Source organism: Urocitellus parryii, chromosome 8, assembly GCF_045843805.1.
Source record: "Urocitellus parryii isolate mUroPar1 chromosome 8, mUroPar1.hap1, whole genome shotgun sequence".
Lineage (NCBI taxonomy): Eukaryota > Metazoa > Chordata > Mammalia > Rodentia > Sciuridae > Urocitellus > Urocitellus parryii.
In genome coordinates, this window is record NC_135538.1 from 122,435,058 (window position 1) to 122,453,390 (window position 18,333).

At 43.6% G+C, this 18,333-nt stretch overlaps 1 protein-coding gene across 2 annotated transcripts; it reads right to left on the minus strand.

The window, feature by feature from the left end:
- Positions 1-13,887: 13,887 nt before the first annotated feature.
- On the minus strand, positions 13,888-17,761 carry LOC113177105 (HLA class I histocompatibility antigen, A alpha chain-like). Of its 2 annotated transcripts, XM_077802150.1 has the most exons (8): positions 17,653-17,761; positions 17,093-17,359; positions 16,604-16,879; positions 15,729-16,004; positions 15,485-15,601; positions 15,043-15,075; positions 14,843-14,890; positions 13,888-14,682 (listed from the first exon to the last, which is right to left on the minus strand). In XM_077802150.1, exons 1-5 carry the CDS (start codon positions 17,723-17,725, stop codon positions 15,513-15,515), a joined length of 981 nt encoding a protein of 326 aa, XP_077658276.1. In that variant the 5' UTR covers positions 17,726-17,761; the 3' UTR covers positions 13,888-14,682; positions 14,843-14,890; positions 15,043-15,075; positions 15,485-15,512. The 2 variants fall into 2 exon arrangements, with proteins under 2 accessions (XP_077658276.1, XP_077658277.1); XM_077802151.1 differs by lacking the exon at positions 15,729-16,004.
- Positions 17,762-18,333: the final 572 nt, after the last annotated feature.

Consider the following 18,333-nt stretch of genomic DNA (forward strand, 5'->3'; position numbering starts at 1 on the left):
GAAATTCCAAACACTGCCTTTGCTGTTTTTATTCCTTTGAGTATTAATTGTCCTACAGCCTCAGGATACCTAGTAAGAATATTGTTAGGAGAATAAGATAAATGTATCCATAATAATGGACCTTCTTGCCAAAATACTCCTGTAGGAATATTCTTTGTTGATAGTACAATAAATAATAAAGGCAAACTTATATCAATTCTATCCAAATGCATATTTTCCATATATGTTTCAATGATTTTTAATGCCTTTCTTGCTTCAGGCGTTAACATTCGGGGTGAATTTGGATCTGATGGACCTTTTAGGATATCAAATAAAGGTCCCAATTCTCCTGTTGGAATACCTAGATAAGGCCTTATCCAATTTATGTCTCCTAATAACTTTTGAAAGTCATTAAGTGATTTGAGTTGATCTACTCGTATTTGAATTTTTGGTGGACGGACCATGGTTGAGGATAATAGAACTCCCAAATAATTAATTGGAAAATTTAATTGTACTTTATCTATTGCTATCTCTAGATTATAATTTTTTAATAAGTTTGTAAGTGTGGCATAACATTCTAGCAATGTGTTTTTAGCTTTGTGTGCTAATAATATGTCATCCATATAGTGAAATATTTGTAGCTCAGGATTTTGATTTCTAAGTGGCTGGATTACTTTGTTAACATAAATTTGACACATAGTTGGGCTGTTAGCCATCCCTTGAGGGAGTACTTTCCATTCATATCTCTGATCAGGACCTTCATGATTCAGTGCAGGGATAGTAAATGCAAAACGTGGACTATCCTCAGGATGAATTGGAATTGAAAAAAAACAATCTTTAATATCTATAACTAAAACATACCAAGTTTTTGGCAAAGCAGACAACTGAGGAATCCCCGATTGAGCAGGTCCCATAATGACCATTTCATTATTAATGGCTCTTAAATCTTGCAATAATCTCCATTTACCAGATTTCTTTTTGATGACAAAAATGGGAGTATTATGGGGAGATACAGAAGGTTGTATATGTCCTTCCACTAATTGTTGTTTGACCAGATCATGGGCTACTTGTATCTTTTCTTTAGTCAAGGGCCACTGAGGGACCCATACTGGTCTTTCTGATTTCCAGGTAATTTTTATTGTCTCAGTGGCCCTTTGTGAAAATCCAACCCATGTCTGTCTGTTCCTTGATTTATTTGTATTGGTGCTGCTATACCTTGTTCTTGTTTTTCTAATCTTTTTCCTTTCCTAAAACCTTGTCTAGCCATAATAGTGGGTGCATTTTGATTGATATTATTTGTTAATGTCAAACCTAATTGATCTAAGACATCTCGTCCCCATAAATTTACAGGAAGATGATCCAATACATATGGCTGTATAGTTCCTTCACATCCTTCAGGATCCTTCCAATCTAATACCATTGCACTTTTATCGGGATTATTCGCCACTCCTAGGCCTCGAAGCGTTTGAGTGGCTTGTTGTAATGGCCAATGTTTTGGCCATTCTTGACGAGAGATAATGCTAAGGTCTGCACCTGTATCCAGTAGCCCATTAAATTCATGTCCTTGAATATTTAGTTTTAGCATGGGGCGAGAATCTAAATTTAAAGAAAGCATAGCCCAATCTACACCTGTGGAGCCTAATCCCTTGGAACCTCTTTCTACAGTATGATTGGAAAATTTATCATGTAGGCTTGGTATTATTAGTAATTGTGCTATTCTATCTCCTGGTGAAATTACTGATATACCCTTTGGAGAACTGGCTATAATTTTTATTTCACCTTCATAATCGGGATCAATTACCCCAGGACTTATCAAAAGTCCTTTTAGAGTAGAAGAGCTGCGTCCCAATAATAAGCCTACTGTTCCTTTGGGAAGAGGTCCTTTCACCCCTGTGGGAATGATTTGAACTCCCATCTCTGGAGTTAGTACTGCTCTGGCAGAGGCGCAGATGTCCAACCCTGCGCTCCCTCTGGTTTGTCTGATGAGGGATCTGATGCCCTGGGCACTACCCTGATGGGGTTGCTGGGGTTGCTGGGTTCCTCCAGAGCTCCGTATATTTGTGGTTTGGGGCCCCGGAGCATTGGGGCCCCCTGTCCGTTTTTTGGCAACGGAGCCCGATGCCTTTGTCCACGATATTGTGGATAAAAACCTTGTCCTTGTTTGTTTTTTGATAATGGAGTACCCTCTATGGTGGTTTGAGAACGGCATTCATTAGCCCAATGTCTCCCTCTACGGCATCGTGGACAAATACCCGGTATTCTATTCCTTTGATACCTAGTATTGTTAAACCCTCCTCCTATGGGGCAATTCCTTTTAAAATGTCCTGCTTGTTGACAATTGTAGCATGTTCTTAGCCCGGCATCTAAAGCCTGTTTTACTGCAGCTGCCACAATTTGCCCTTGTTCATTAATGTCTCTGGCATCTAAAGCCTGTTTTACTGCAGCTGCAACAATTTGCCCTTGTTCATTAATGTCTCTGGCATCTAAAGCCTGTTTTACTGCAGCTGCCATGACTTGCTCTTGTTCATTAATGTCTCTACACAATTTAATATATTTGTTTAAATCTTCCTGTTTCCATGGTCTAATGATATCTCTGCACCAACGATTCGCTTGGTCATAAGCCAGTTGTTTTATTAATGGCATTGCTTGTTCTGTATTCCCAAAAACTCTGGTAGCTGTTTGAATAAGCCTATCTACAAATTCAGCATAAGGTTCATTAGCTCCTTGTATTATCTTAGATAATTGACCTTGTAAACCTCCATGTCCTTGTAAAGTCTTCCATGCCTTAAGTGCATCTATAGCAATTTGTGCGTATACACCAGGATCATATGCAAGTTGTTGCTGCCGATCCTCATAAGGTCCCTTTCCTAACAACATATCTAGATTTCTCTGAGGATAACCAGCTGCTGCATTTCCCATAGCTGTCTCCTTGCAAAATTCCTCATTAGCAACCTTCCATAACAGGTATTGTCCTCCAGTTAGCACAGCTTTACACATATTAGCCCAATCTGCTGGCGTCATGTTTAAGTTGGTAATGGATTCGATCAAGCTTACAGTGAAGGGTGCTTGAGGACCATAGGTTGTTACAGCCTCTTTTAGCTCCTTCACTGTTTTGTAAAATAAACCCTGGTGAATTCGCTGCCCTCCTACCTCAAATACAGGGCATACTTGAGATCCTGTCTCAGGATCCCAACTATCAACTGCGGGGGTTGGGAGTCTCTTAGCATATGGAGGTGGTGCTGTTGATTGGACACTTATGCCCTCTGGTGATAGAATGCTGTTAGTAGCAGTCTCCTGTAGAGGTGGTGCTGTTGGTTGGAGACTTTCGCTCTCTGATAGAAAGGTGTTATTAGCAGTCTCCTGTTGTAACTTTTCCCCTGATGGCTTTTTCTGCTCTAAACTTCCTTCCTCTGTCTCACTAGCTTGAAAGACCTTCTCTTGTACTTGAATCTTTTCCTCATTCTGACTAACTTGAGAGACCTCTTTTACTTGAATCAATATGTCTTCTCCTTCCTCTACCTTTGTCTGATCTGAAGGCTTTGGACTAAGCAAACCAGATACGTTCGCCCACAATGTCAATGTGCCAACTGGCAGAGTCCCTGGGTTGTACTTTTCTATTCTTTTTAAATCTTCACCATGATGGTTCCATTGTGATATATCTAACAACTCCTCCTTAAAAAGCCATGGGCTATATTTTTGTATTGTATCAACGTATGCCCTGAGTATTCTTGATTTTACTGAGATGCCTCCTTCGTCTAACAATTTACTTAACACTCTTTCGGTTTGTTTTTTACTAATTGCTGATCCCGTATTTCTACTATAATACAACCCAGCAAGATAACACCAAACCAAACCGAGACAGAATCCAATAAAAATGGAACAACAAAATTTCATTATAGCCTTTCTATCCTCCTGACATGTGCATCCGTCCTTTCTCCCTATCTGTTCCTCAGACGCAAATAGTTTTTCCTCAGTTGTGAGCGGTTTTTCTTCCGTCTCACTCATCTCCAGGGACTGAAATGTCCATCCGACCTTTCTCCCTATCTGTTCCTCAAACGCAAATAGTTTTTCCTCAAATGTGAGCGGTTTTTCTTCCGTCTCACTCATCTCCAGGGACAGGCAACTTAAAACAAAAATGAAGCAAAACAAAAGAGTAAACTTAGAATGGCTACCCATCCTCTCGCCCTGCCCTCAGGGGCGAGCAGTTTACTTACCCTCAGTCGCTCCCCGTGCGAGCCACCAAATGCCGCAGTCTGACTGGGCACAATTCAGGAGCCACTTGTCAAAAGAAACAAACTTTATTTTTAAAACTACAAACGCCAAACAAAACAGCTCCTCAGGAAAAACCCTCAGAGCCCAACTGCCACCACCGGCTTCCACAAGCCTCTCCACACACCAACCACCACCTCCCACAATCCTCCTGCTCTTGAGGCCGATTGGCTAGGTCGCGTGGGCGGAGCCAAAGAAGTCCCCCAATGAGCAGTTCCGTAGTCTGAAGGGCAGGGAAACAGCCCAATGAACATGACTGCAGAGGAGCCAATCAGCTAGATGTTGCTGGGGCCACTGTGAGCCAATCATCAGCTGGCAGCTTGAAGGGCAGGGAAACAGCCCAATGAACATCACCGCAGAGGAGCCAATCAGCTAGATGTTGCTGGGGCCACTGTGAGCCAATCATCAGCCGGCAGCTGGAAGTTTGCTGGCAGCTGGAAGTTTGCTGGGGCCCCTTTGGCTGTGGCTCTCAACAGTCGAGGTAAGTTCCTGTTATCCCTAGTTTTTCTAATGTTTTGAACATAAAGGGATGCTGTACTTTGTCGAATGCTTTTTCTCCGTCCATTGAGATGATCATATGGTTCTTATCTTTAAGTCTATTGATGTGGTGAATAACATTTATTGATTTCCGTATATTGAACCATCCTTGCATCCCAGGGATGAATCCTACTTATCATGGTGCACAATTTTTTTGATGTGCCTTTTCTTCCAATTTGCCAGAATTTTATTGAGAATTTTTGCATCTAGGTTCATTAGAGATATTGGTCTGTAGTTTTCTTTCTTTGAGGTGTCTTTGTCTGGTTTCGGAATCAGGGTGATGTTGGCCTTATAGAATGAATTTGGAAGAGCTCCCTCTTTTTCTATTTCCTGAAATAACTTGAAAAGTATTGGTATTAATTCTTCTTTAAAGGTTTTGTAAAACTCCGCTGTATACTCATCCGGTCCTGGGCTTTTCTTGGTTGGTAGTCTTTTGATGGCTTCTTCAATTTCATCCATTGATATTGGTCTGTTCAAATTGTGTGTATCCTCCTGACTCAGTCTGCGCAAATCATATGACTTAAGAAATTTATCGATGTCTTCACTATCTTCTATTTTATTGGAATATAGGTTTTCAAAATAATTTCTAATTGTCTTCTGTATTTCTGTAGCATCTGTTGTGACATTTCCTTTTTCATCCCGTGTGTTAGTAATTTGAGTTCTCTCTCTTCTTCTCTTCTTTAGCATGGCTAAAGTTCTGTTGATCTTATTTATTTTTTCGAAGAACCTACTTTTAATTTTGTTAGTTTTTTCAATAGTTTCTTTTGTTTCAATTTCATTGATTTCCGCTCTGATTTTAATTATTTCTTGCCTTCTGCTACATTTGCTGTTGTTTTGCTCTTCCTTTTCTAAGGCTTTGAGATGAAGTGTGAGCTCATTTATTTGTTGGTTTTTCCTTTTTTTGAGGAATGACCTCCAGGTGATGAATTTCCCTCTTAAAACTGCTTTCATTGTGTCCCATATATTCCGATATGTTGTGTCTGTGTTTTCATTTATCTCTAAGAATTTTTTGATTTCCTCCTTTATGTCTTCTGTAACCCAATTCAGTAACATATTGTTCATTTTCCATGTGATGCAGGATTTTTCCTTCCTTCTTTTATCATTGATTTCCAGTTTCATTCCATTATGATCAGATAAAATGCATGGTATTATCTCCACCCCTTTATATTTACTGAGGGTTGCCCTATGGCATAATATATGGTCTATTTTTGAGAAGGATCCATGTGTTGCTGAGAAAAAAGTATACCCATTTGATGATGGTTGATATATTCTATATATGTCAGTTAAGTCTAGGTTATTGATTGTGGTATTGAGTTCTATAGTTTCTTTATTCAACTTTTGTTTGGAGGATCTGTCCAGTGGTGAGAGAGGTGTGTTGAAGTCACCCATAATTATTGTGTTGTGGTCTATTTGATTCTTGAACTTGAGGAGAATTTGTTTCATGAATGTTGCAGGACCATTATTTGGTGCATAAATATTGATAATTGTTATGTATTGTTGGTGAATGGTTCCCTTTAACAGTATATAATGTCCTTCCTTATCCCTTTTGATTAACTTAGTCTTGAAGTCTATTTTATTCGATATGAGGATGGCCACTCCTGCTTGCTTACGAGGACCGTGTGCGTGGTATATTTTTTTCCCATCCTTTCACCTTCAGCCTGTATATGTCTTTTCCAATCAGATGTTTCTCCTGGAGGCAGCATATTGATGGATTTGTTTTTTTAATCCATGATACCAGCCTATGTCGCTTTATTGGAGAGTTTAAGCCATTAACATTTAGAGTTACTATTGATACATGGTTTGTACTTCCAGCCATGTTTGATTATTTATTTATTTTTTAAATTTAGTTTGTTTCTCCATGATTATCTTTCCCCCTGCCCTCTGTCTTTACGGAGGCACTTCCCACTGATGGTTTTGTTTATTGTTTTTCATTTCTTCCTCGTGTAGTGTAGAAGGGAAGGGAAGAAGTCACTAAAGAGAAGGAGAGTAAGCAGGTAGAATTCAAGGAAGGGGGAATAAGAAAATTGAAAAGAAATGAAAAGACAAAAGAAAAAAATAGAAAATAAAAAAATAGTAAATAAAAAAGGAAAAAAATGTTTTAAAAAATAATAATAATAAAAAAAGTAAAATTAGAAGAAAACAATTAAAAAATTAAAAAAAAATTTAAAAAACAAGAAAGAAAAATGAAAATGAAAAAAAAACCCAAATCAAAAAAACAAACAAACAAACAAACAAACAAAAAATAATAAATGCAGTCTTAGAGTTTGATTAACTTCTCTTCCAGTAGGTGGACCTGTGCCCACCAGGCCAAGCTTCTCCTGTCAATACGCGGGAACCAATCACTGTGCAGCAGCTCCTCCTCCCAGACTGGGCTAGTCTCCAATCCTGAGTGCCTAGGGCCTCCTCTTGTGTCGAGTCACTTCCCCACTTTTCCTCTAGCCAGGCCCCTCTCACCGGTGACGCTCACCACAATACTGGCTACACACCAGGTTTGCTGTTCCCGGGAGCCCTGTTTTCATGAACGACTGGGCACACTCTCCCTGTTTGCCATTCCCTCAGACCCTAAGTTTGTAGAGCTTGGGGCTGAGAATCCTCAGTGAATTTTACTTGCCCTCTGGTAGCCACGCCCCTGGTAGCTGGTGCAAGAGACCTCAGTTGTCAGCACTGGCGGGAGCGGTAGCCGGGAGTTCTGCGACGCGGGTCCCGCGCCACTTCTGATTCCCTCGGTCTGGCTATCGCGTTCACTGGAGAGCTGGGAGGGGCCCTTAAGGGAGAGCTGGGAGGGGCCCTTAAGGTTTCCCCGATGTGTGGAGAGGGAAGACTAGGGGATTTCACACCTGTAGCCGCAGGTTTCAATGAAGTTATCTCCTCCGCCGCAGTCTGGTGATGTCAGTTCTCTGCCATGGTGGTATCTCTTGCAAATGGCCATAGTTCGGTTCCCTTTGCTGGGTGACCAATGCAACGGGTGGGTCCTTACTGTCTCTGCCAAGCCCCGTTTCAAACCTGTGGCCTCTACCTATGAAGGCTCGGTTGGCATTTACCTCCGTAGGATCTGAAGGGCTGACCAGTTGTTTCAGCCGGATGGATTAGTGCTGAGTCACAGCTGTTTGTCTGCGGGAAGCAGGAGAATGGGAGCTTGAATTCAGCCGATCCGGGCTCAGTGTGTGTTCTGAGAGGCCCAGACTGTTCGCCCCAGATCCACATCAGCTCAGCATTGCCTAGTGATCCTGAGAAAACAGAATTTAGACTGTTTACGACTCCCTATGCCCGCACAGCTGAAGAGGTCAGAGACTTGATCTCTCCGCACCCGCCGCCATGTTGGATCAGCACTACCATGTCTTTCTAACTGGTCACCCACCCCTTCTAATCTATCCCCTATGTCGCTCTGGACTGATCATTCTAAAACTCAAGTTTAATGCCAATTCCCTTCTTGAAACAGTTTCCTGCATGTCATTCAGGAGGAAGCACAAAGTCTAGCTGGATCAGAAGGTCCCTTGTGATCTGGCCCTAAAATGGGGAAAACTTTCTAAGGAGAACAGTAAAATATATGAATACTTTGAGTCATATTTCCAGTCACTGAAAGATTTCTGTAGTGGGGACAGAAACGTTTTCTGGCCCTGTGTGTCCCTAGGTACCATTGTTCCCTCTGATGCTTTTGCTATCTCTCCCTGTCCTTGGATGGTGTTCTTACCTGTGTGTCCTGATGGACTGAGGACTTGAGAGGTGCCCTCTAGACCTCCAGTGCTGTTATTTTCAGCAGCCTTCCCTATGTGCCCTAATCTTGCCTATTCTGCAGTTGTGGCCTGTCCAGATACATGTGTCTGTCCCTTCATGTCTTCTAGGCTCCTCGTCCCTGCACTATGTCCTGGAAGGATGATGGACAACTGAAGGCGTCACTTCTTTCATTCCTTTTCTCTCAGAGATTGCAGTCTCTGTCATACTTGTCCAATGTCTGACTGTTTTTCTACCTTTTCACATGTTTTTATGAATTTCTAGTGTTTCTTACTCCATTATGGCTCAGAGCAGGAGTCAATGAACTGGATTTTTAAAATAACTGAATTTACTTTCTAATAACTAAATTTGGTGACTTTGAAAAACATCTAGGTCATGGTTAATTTCCTCTTTCTGCAGGCATTTTGAATCTTGTCATATTTTTCTTTGTAGATAACACTGGTTCTGATATGAAATTTCCTGTTTCTTAATTCAAATATAGACATTTTTTGAGCCCCTTTCCACTATTGCTTGTTTCTACTGATTTTTGATCTTGCTGTTTTCATCATGTACTTACACAGGAGTACAGGGTGGTGATTACAAATTCCCCAAATACTTGTGTTTCTTCTCCTGTTTTTCTTTTTCTTTTTTTCCCCCCTGACTTAAGGTAAATTTCCTAAGAATAATTTTGGGTGGGAAAAAATGCTGGGTGCAGTGGTACATGATTGTAATCCCAGTGGCTCAGGAGGCTGAAGCAGGAGGATCATGAGTTCAAAGCCTGCCTCAGCAACAGTGAGGCACTAAGGAACTCAGTGAGACCCTGTTTCTAAATAAATACAAAATAGGTTGGGGATATGGCTCAGTGATCAAGTGCCCTTAGTTCAATCTGCAGTACCCACCTCTCCCAAAAAACAAAAAAGATTTTCACTTCTTGCTCAGAAGGTACAAATTTTTTGTTTCTCAGATTTAACAGAAAGCCAGAATGTCTCCCATTATACTCCTATTCAGAGTATGTCTGAGAATAATCATCCATGTGCTTGTTGTAATTGAATGATGAGTGTTTCTAAAGCCTCTCTGCTAGAGGCTTGGTGTCTACAGGGAGATGGTGAAATCTTTGAGGGTTGTGGCCTAGTGGAAGGTCCTCAGGGCATTGGGGGCTGTGTCCTTGAAGGACATTATTGAACACCCTCCCCTTCTTCTCCTCCTTTGCCTCCTGGTGAGGAGGTGAGTGGTTTTGGTCTGCCCAGTGCTCCCAACATGATGTGCTGCCTCACTACAGGTGTGAAGTGGCAAGACTTCATGGAATCATCCTTTAAAACTGTGAGCCATAACAAACCTTTCTCTCTCTATTTTAAAAACAATATGTTCTAATTAGTTACACATGGCAGCAGAAAGTATTTCAACTCACTGTACACAAATGGAGCACAACCTCTCATTTCTCGGCCTGTACATGATGCAGAGTCACATCATTTGTGCAATCATACATGTACATAAGATAATAATGTCCATATCATTCTACCATATTTCCTACCCCCACACCTTCTCCCTTCCTGACACTCCCCTCTGCCCAATTGAAAGCTCCTTCATTATTCCCTATACCCCCTGACCCATCGTTATGGATCACCATCCACACATCAGAGAAAACATTTGGCCTTTGGTTTTTTGGGATTGGCATATTTTGCTTAGCATGATACACTCCAACTCCACCCACTTATCTGCAAATGCCATAACTTCATTCTTCTTTAAGGCCGAGTAATGTTCCATTGTGTATATATATCACAGCTTCTTTACCCATTCATCTGTTGAAGGACATCAAGGTTGGTTCCATAGTTTGGCTATTGTGAATTGAGCTGCTATAAACATTGATGTGGCTGTGTCATGGTAGCATGATGATTTAATCCTTAGAGTATAAACCAAGGAGTGGGATAGCTGGGTCAAATGGTGGTTCTATATGTTAGGAATCTCCATACTGCTTTCCATAGTGGTTGCACCAATTTGCAGTCCCACCAGCAATGTATGAGTGTGCGTTTCCCCCCACGTCCTCACCAACATTTACTGTTGCATGTGTTCTTGATAATTGCAATTCTGACTGGAGTGAGGTAAAAATCTTAGAGTAGTTTTGATTTGTATTTCTCTAATTGCTAAATGTTGAACATCTTTTTCATATATTTGTTGATCAATTATAATATCTTTTTTCTGTGAAGTGTCTGTTCAGTTTCTTAGTTCATTTATTGATTGGATTATTTTGGTGGGTGTTTTTTTTTTGAGTTCTTTATATATACCAGAGATTAGTGCCCTATCTGATGTGCATGTGGTAAAGATTTCTCCCATTCTGTAGGCTATCTCTTCGCATTATTGATTGTTTCCTTTGCTGAGAAGAAGTTTTTTAGTTTGAACCCATCTCATTTATTCATTCGTGATTTTATTTCTTGTGCTTTAGAAATTGTGTTAAGGAAGTCAGGTCCTAAGTAGGCCTAAAGATTTGGGCCTACTTTTTCTTCTATTAGGTGCAAGGTCTTTGTTCTAGTGCCTAAATCTTTAATCCACTCTGAGTTTTGTGCAAAATTTCATTTTGTAACATATGCATTTCCAGATTTTTCCAGTTTTCCCAGCAACATTGGTTGAAGAGGTTATTTTTTCTCTATTGTATGTTTTTGGTGCCTTTGTCTAGTATGAAATAACTGTATTTATGTGGGTTTGTCTCTGTGTCTTCTATTCTGTACCATTGATCTCCATGTCTACTCTGGTGCCAATACCATGCTGTTTTTGTTACTATTGTTCAGTAGTATAGTTTAAGGCCTGTTATTGTGATGCCTCCTGTTTCACTCTTCTTGCTAAGATTGCTTTGGCTATTCTCTTATTTTCCAAATGAATTGCATGATTATTTTTTTCTATTTCTATGAAGAATGACATTGGAATTTTAATAGGAATTGTATTATATCTGTATCATACTTTGTGTAGTATGGTCATTTTGACAATATTAATTATTCCTATCCAAGAATATGGGAGATCTTTTCATCTTATAAGTTCTTCTTCAATTTCTTTCTTTAGCATTTGGTAGTTTTCATTGTAGAGGTCTTTCACCTCTTTCACTAAGTTGATTCCCAAGTATTTTTTTTTTTTTTGAGGCTACTGTAAATGGGATAGGTTTTCTAGTTTCTCTTTCAGAGTATTCATCACTGATGTATAGAAATGCATTTGATTTATGGGTATTGATTGTATATCCTTCTACTTTGCTGAATTCATTCATTAATTCTAGAACATTTCAGGTGGAAGTTTTTGGATCTTTTAAATATAGACTCATGTCATTAGCAAATGGTGATAGTTTGAGTTATTCTTTTCCAATTTGTATTCCTTTAATTTCTTTTGTGTAATTGCACTGGCTAGTTTCTACTTTCCTCTTTATAAGTTAATTATATCAGGTATTTGGTTCCTCTGAGAGGAATCTATCCCAGTAACAGACCTTGAGATTAAGAAAAAAATCAAAGCTAAGCTTTCTCCAGTTTGGGCAAATGCCTTGGGACAAGTGTAATTTTTCTCCAAGAATTTCTGCCTAGCTTTATACTCTGAGCTATCGAATTGTCCTCTTACTTCTCTACCTTTGGATGTGTTTTCCATTTTATAAGTTCTTAGTTGATTTTAGGGGAAAGGGCAACCTTAAAATCACATTACTATAAATGGAATCATCATGAACTACTGATTCCTTCCTGCTTTTAATCTGAAATCAGGGCAGATGCTGGAACACTCCCTGCTACCTTGAGAGTCCTCCCATCTCAATTGTATACTCAGCTCAGCAGTTAGTATGACGCTTTGAAAAATGCACCATGTCGGTCTTTGCTCAAAACTGCTTCACTCGATGCACAATTCCTTTTGTTAACATCCAGATCTTCAGCGACTGACTGTGCCTCTGAGCTCCCCTCTGACTCTGCTCAGGACATCCCAGATCCTTGCTCTCCCCAGAAGACACACAGGATCCTGCCCTGGTGCATTTGGACGGCAGTTTCCTCCTGCCTAGAAAGATCTTCCTCCAAACATCCTGACAAATTCCTTCATGCCCTTCAAATCTATCCTCAAAGGTTACCTTGCTAATAAGTCCCATGCTGAGCACCCTCAGAAAACAGTCATCTTCCCTGTCCCCACACACCCACTCTGAGACCTGTCCTGGAACACTTTCCACCTAACATGGACACCGTCCTCACTGTGCTTAGAGTGTGTCTTCTTCCTCTTTCCTATAGAACACAGGCTCCACAAGGGTGGCACTTTTGGTTTGTTTTCAGTTCCCTGATGTGTGCTTGGTGCAAACTGTGTGCCATCTCTTCAGTACTCAACAAATAAGAGCTGAATGAATGGTCAGCGTAGCCCTCCCTCTTCTAGGAACTCTGTCTTTATTAATGGAGCCTCAGAACAAATGCTGCTGGGCATCTGGAGCAAGGGCTTCTCAGTCTGAGGTCAAAGCCATCTGGGCTTTTCTCACAAGTGCTGCTCTCCCTCCCTCCTCACCAGCCCTCCTGCATTCCACCCAAGTACGTTTTGATCTTCAAGAAAGATGATCCTAGACTAATGGGTCATATTTTGCAGCTAAAAAGAAATATCTATTAGACTCTGTTTTATTGATCAAGGAAACTGTAATGGAGCAAGTTCTAGGATTAGTATTGTTAAGGACAGTGAAACTGCAGAATAGAGAAGATAGAACCCTAAGAGAAATTTATCTAGGATGAGAAATCATGAGCTCCTTCCTCTCTTCTATTCCCATAATCTGGGTCCTTTAAAAATATTGGAGGGATGATGGAAAATAGAATCCAAGAAACTGCTCTGGGATTTTTGGGACAATGACAGAAAAAAAAAAGAGTTCTGCTGCTATCAATGATGAGAGATACCCAGAGGAGAAAGAGCCCAGACATCATATTAATAATAAGAACAAGGATAATTTTCTATAGAAGCTGAGAAACAAAAAAAGATGGTAGCAGAAGGTCAGCTTCAGGTCTCATCCTATTCTGAACCCACAACATGGTGCCCTCCCTGCCCATGATCCTGCAGACAGGATGAGCCCTGGTGATGCATGAGTCCCTGTCATCACAGGTCCTGGTGGGATGAGGTTCAACTAGAGGGACAAGACTAAGGAGCAGGAAGACGATCCAGTTGAGGAGTGACCATATCAGAGACTAGGATGCACTGAGCAGAGATTGGGTGTCACCTTGTCCACTCTCAGCTGCTTTCAGTCATCTCCTGTCCCCACCTGCAGCAGACTCAGCACAGCAAACATGGATTCTAGGAGATTTCAGGCTTTATTTTCTCTTTGAAATTTAGAAATCTTCATTTAATTAACCCATCAACTGTTACAGTTAAAGCAACATCCTGGGGTTTCATAAATTGGCTTCCAGAACACTCAGGTATAATCGAATCAAGCTTTTATTGAAGCTCATCAGTGGTGACTGACCAGAACATAAAATGTTCCCCTGATCAGCCCCAGACCATTGCAAGGGCGCTCCTTATAAGCCTAAAAACCACAAAAGAGATATTTTGGGATCTAGCCAATGCAAGCAAGCCAGGTTACAGAAATGGGAGAGTGCAGTCAGGTGGCAGGTAGCTTAACCAATTAATTCACAATTAACCCAGTCACCCCAATTACAGAAACATAGCCCCATTATGCTACTTATAGAAACAATGCCCCATTAGGTAGCTCCATGTTCTTAAGGGTTTCTATAGTAAAAGAAAAAGAACAACTTGCCCCAGTCATGCCCTTTCTATTTGGAAGGTTGTTTTACAAAATGGAGTTACTAAACAAAATGGAGTCACTTTGGCTTGACTATCACACAACCATATTTTGTGGCATAAATTTGAAATACAAATCAATATCCAGATTCTGCTTTTCAGTAGAGAAGGAAGAAGCTACAGCCCAGGGCAACATGAAACTACATCAAAAATGGAGACATGCCAGCCCCACATCTGCTATATAGGAAAGTTGACTGAGGAAGAGAACAGGACAGTGTGGGGAGGGATCTTGGTGGTCAGGGATGTGCTCTTCTCTGCATTTCCTCAGTGATGATGATAGGAACACAGACACATAGACACAGTTAGATGCCAGCTGCACAGAGAAGTTAGAACCTCTTGAAATCTCAGTAGGGAGCAGGGATGAACTAAAGAAGTCCTGTACTGCCCAGTTCCACAGAAGGCAGCTGTCTCACACTGTAAGAGAAAGAATTATGAACAGATTCAGATCACTCATTGCAATGGAGACACTCTGAACAACCCATTAAACACTCAAAATGTCAGAAATCCCTGAGAAAGTCCCTGTAGCCCAGGAGTCTCTCCATTCCCCAACCTCTCTCCCTCTTCAGAGTCTCACCTTTCTCAGCAGTGAGAGACGCATCAGAGCCCTGGGCACTATCATTACCTGAGCAGGAAAAACAAAAAACAAAAAAACTGAACCTGGTCAGAGCCCACAGGAGATGTGGGTAATGGAGGAATTATGGATGGATCAGCTCCCCCATGGCTCCCCACTAGACTATTCCTAGGGTCTCAGGGATCCATATTCTTCATACTTACAGGCAGCTGGAGTATAGGGCCCTTTTTTTACACCTGAGGGAAGAAAGCATTCAGTGAGGGAACAGTTTAAAGACAAGTCTTAGAGGTGCCCCCTAGTGCTGGACACCGGGACAGTCTCCAGATCTGTGACTGCAGACTTAGGGAAGCATCAGGAGACAGGAAGAAAGTAGATACGTAGGGATGGAGCCAATTGCTCTCCTGGAGGTCTGTCCTCAGCAGGAAGATTCCCCTCTGGCCTCTAAATTCTGGGAATCAGGTCCCATCACCATAAAAATCAAGAGGATACATTGTCCTTTAGATTCTATGCACAAACAGTAAATAGGGTCCAGGTTGGGTAAGGACACATGTAGATTTTACTTCCCATTAACAGGGCAGGGCACACTTCTACCAGGTACTTGAAACCATCAGTGGGTCAAAAATTCAGACCCTGCACTTTCCCTACCTGTGTTTTTCTTCTTCCACATGACAAATTAGATCACAGCTCCAATGACAACAGCTCCAAGGAGAACTACTGCAGCATCAATTCCCAACATGGGGCTGGTGGCCTGAGGGGGTGACTCTGGGAGAGAAAGGGTAGTCAGGTGAGGGGCCCTGATCAGCAGCTTTCAGTCTCTACCCTGCTGAGGGTTTCCAGAAAGTCTCCTGCTTTCCTGACAACAGGCTCTGGGCCCTCACCCCCTCCTCACCCCATCTCAGGGTGAGGGGCTCAGGCAGCCCCTCATGATGCACATGGCATGTGTATCTCTGCTCCTCTCCAGCAGGCACCACCACAGCTGCCCATTTCTGGAAGTTTCCATCCCCTGCAGGCCTGGTCTCTATAAGTTCCATGTCCTCGGTCTGGTCCTCCCCATCTAGTTGCCAGTTCAGGGTGATCTCCTTAGGGTAGAAGTCCAGGGCCCAGCACCTCAAGGTGACATCCCCTTCAGGGCTAGGGTGGTGAGTCACATGCATCTTTGGGGGGTCTGACCGAAAGAACACAGAAATTCAGACATTTTTGGCATTTCCTTATGGACCACTCAAGCAGTGCTCAGATGACCATCCTGAGAGTGGACAACATTACTGGGGTGGGGAGGAGCACAAAACCTAGACACAAGCAGGAACTGATTTTTTTTTTTTGGCATAATCTATTCCTTGGAAAGTTCTAGAATCAGATTGAGATATCCCAATGGAGGAGGCTTCAGGTCCCTAAGAGGGACTTCAGATTCTGATTTGGGTAGAGGCTGAGACATGTGGAAAAGCTGGAGTCAGACCTCCGAGGACACTAGGCTGGAGTGGACCTGAGATTATGTCTTTGATGCCAAGGCTGCTGCCAGGGACTTGTGGTCGGGTATTTACTGTCTTTCCCACCAGCGAGGGAGAGAGGAGAGACGGGATCCCTCACTTGTCCTGAGAGACAGTGGCCTCAGTTCCTCTCTAGGGCAGCCCCTGGGGGTCCAGGCCCACTCACTCCCCCCTGGACAAGGAGCAGGAGGTGTCCTACTGTGGGCGCCATTCTCCTCCCTCCTTGTGGGGAGCTTGAGGAGGGACCTCCAGGGGATCAGGCAGGTGAAGCCCCTCACACCTGTGCGCAGCAGCGTCTCCTTCCCGTTCTCCAGGTATCTGCCGAGCCACTCCACACACTCCCCCTCCAGGTAGGCCCTGCGGTGCTCTGCGACACCCGCCGCCTCCCACTTCCTCTTGGTGATCTGAGCCGCCGTGTCGGCCGCGGTCCAGGAGCGCAGGTCGTCGTTCAGGGCGATGTAGTCCTTGCCGTCGTAGGCCAGCTGACGGTACCCGTGGAGGAGGCGCCCATCTGTCCCCACGTAGCAGCCATATGCGTCCTGGAGGGTGTGAGAGCCTGTCCCCGCCCCGTCAGCCGCGGCCCCGCCCGCCCGCCCCGCGTTCTCCCTAAATGAAACCGAAACCGTCGCAGTCCCCGGGCGCTGTCTGGGTCGGGGTCCCCGCGGGTCCCAGCCTTGGGGTGGCCCTCGGCCCGGGGACCCTGACGACTCGGGGCCGTCCGTGAGGGACTTGAGGGGTCGCGGCCTCCGCCCGGGCTCCGGTCACTCACCGCCCGCGCTCTGGTTGTAGTAGCCGCGCAGGGTGTCGAGGTTCCCTCGGTAAACCTGGGCGGTGCCCTTGAGGTTCCATGTATCCCGCTCCCAGTACTCCGGCCCCTCCTGCTCTATCCACGGCGCCCGCGGCTCCATCCTGGGATTCTCGGTGTCGCTGTCAAAGCGCACGAACTGCGTGTCGTCCACGTAGCCCACGGCGATGAAGCGGGGCTCCCCGCCGGGGCGGGACACGGAGGTGTAGAAATACCTCATGGAGTGGGAGCCTGGGGAAGGGAGCCGCTGAGACCCCGGGATCCTCTTCCAGGCACCCGACCCAGGTCCCAGGTTGACGAGGACAGGAGGAGAGGAGCGGGTCTAGAGGCGCTAAGGGGGTGGTGGGACGCGGGAGGGCAGGACTTAGGGTCGCGAGTGGAGGGTCAGGATGAACCACGCCAGAGTGGGGAGAATCTGGGCTGAGGGCGACAGGGATGGCGCTCTCCCGAGTCCTGCAAGCTGACAGGATGGTGCCCTAGTTCTTCCCTAGCAGAGGCCATTTCTCTCCCCACCCCGCACTCACCCGCCCAGGTCTGGGTCAGGGCCAGGGCCCCGAACAGCATAAGGAGCAGCGTTCGGGGGGCCGTCACCCCCATCCTGCAGCTTTGCGGAGATCTGGGACTTTGCGGGCGGGTGGGACTTTAAAACCCGAACCGCGATGAAGCTGATTGGCTTCTCTTGGAGCAAGACACGCAATCGGAGTGAGACCTGCGGCCGCGTCAGGAGTATCCAGGCAGAAGGACCTGACACGGGTTGGGAGAAGAAGAAGTGAAACTCCAGAGAGAAGAAAATCCCCAGTGCTGGGTGTCCACACCATGGCCCCCTCTAGACCCTGAGAGCCACGCCCAGGGCTGGGACTTTGCCCTGAACACTCCTCTGTACTAAACATTCTTTGTCACACTGTCCCCTGTTTCCAGCTTCAGGGTGTAAAATCAGTAGTTCTCAAACGTTTTGGTTTCAGGATCTTCACATGCTCTTAGAAAGCAGTGTGCACTCCAGAGTGATCGGTTAATGGGGATTATGTCTGTCAATATTTACCATATTAGAAATTAATTCCACGTTAAAGATATGTTATTCCTTCTGAGTATTTATAACTAATTGCATGTAACAAACAGCAATTTGAAAGAGAAATAACTGTTTTCCAAAATCAAAAGATTTAGTCTTAACACTTAATGTTTTTTCTTTTTACAAGTTGAAAGTCCTT

What these genes read in the sequence shown, in the direction of transcription:
- LOC113177105 (XM_077802150.1), bottom strand. Translation starts at nt 17,725, where the DNA reads ATGGGGGTGACGGCCCCCCGAACGCTGCTCCTTATGCTGTTCGGGGCC. An exon ending in CCTGACCCAGACCTGGGCGG is followed by an intron (nt 17,360 to 17,652) that starts GTGAGTGCGGGG and finishes TCCCTTCCCCAG; the next exon opens with GCTCCCACTCCATGAGGTAT. An exon ending in CTACAACCAGAGCGCGGGCG is followed by an intron (nt 16,880 to 17,092) that starts GTGAGTGACCGG and finishes GGGCGGGGACAG; the next exon opens with GCTCTCACACCCTCCAGGAC.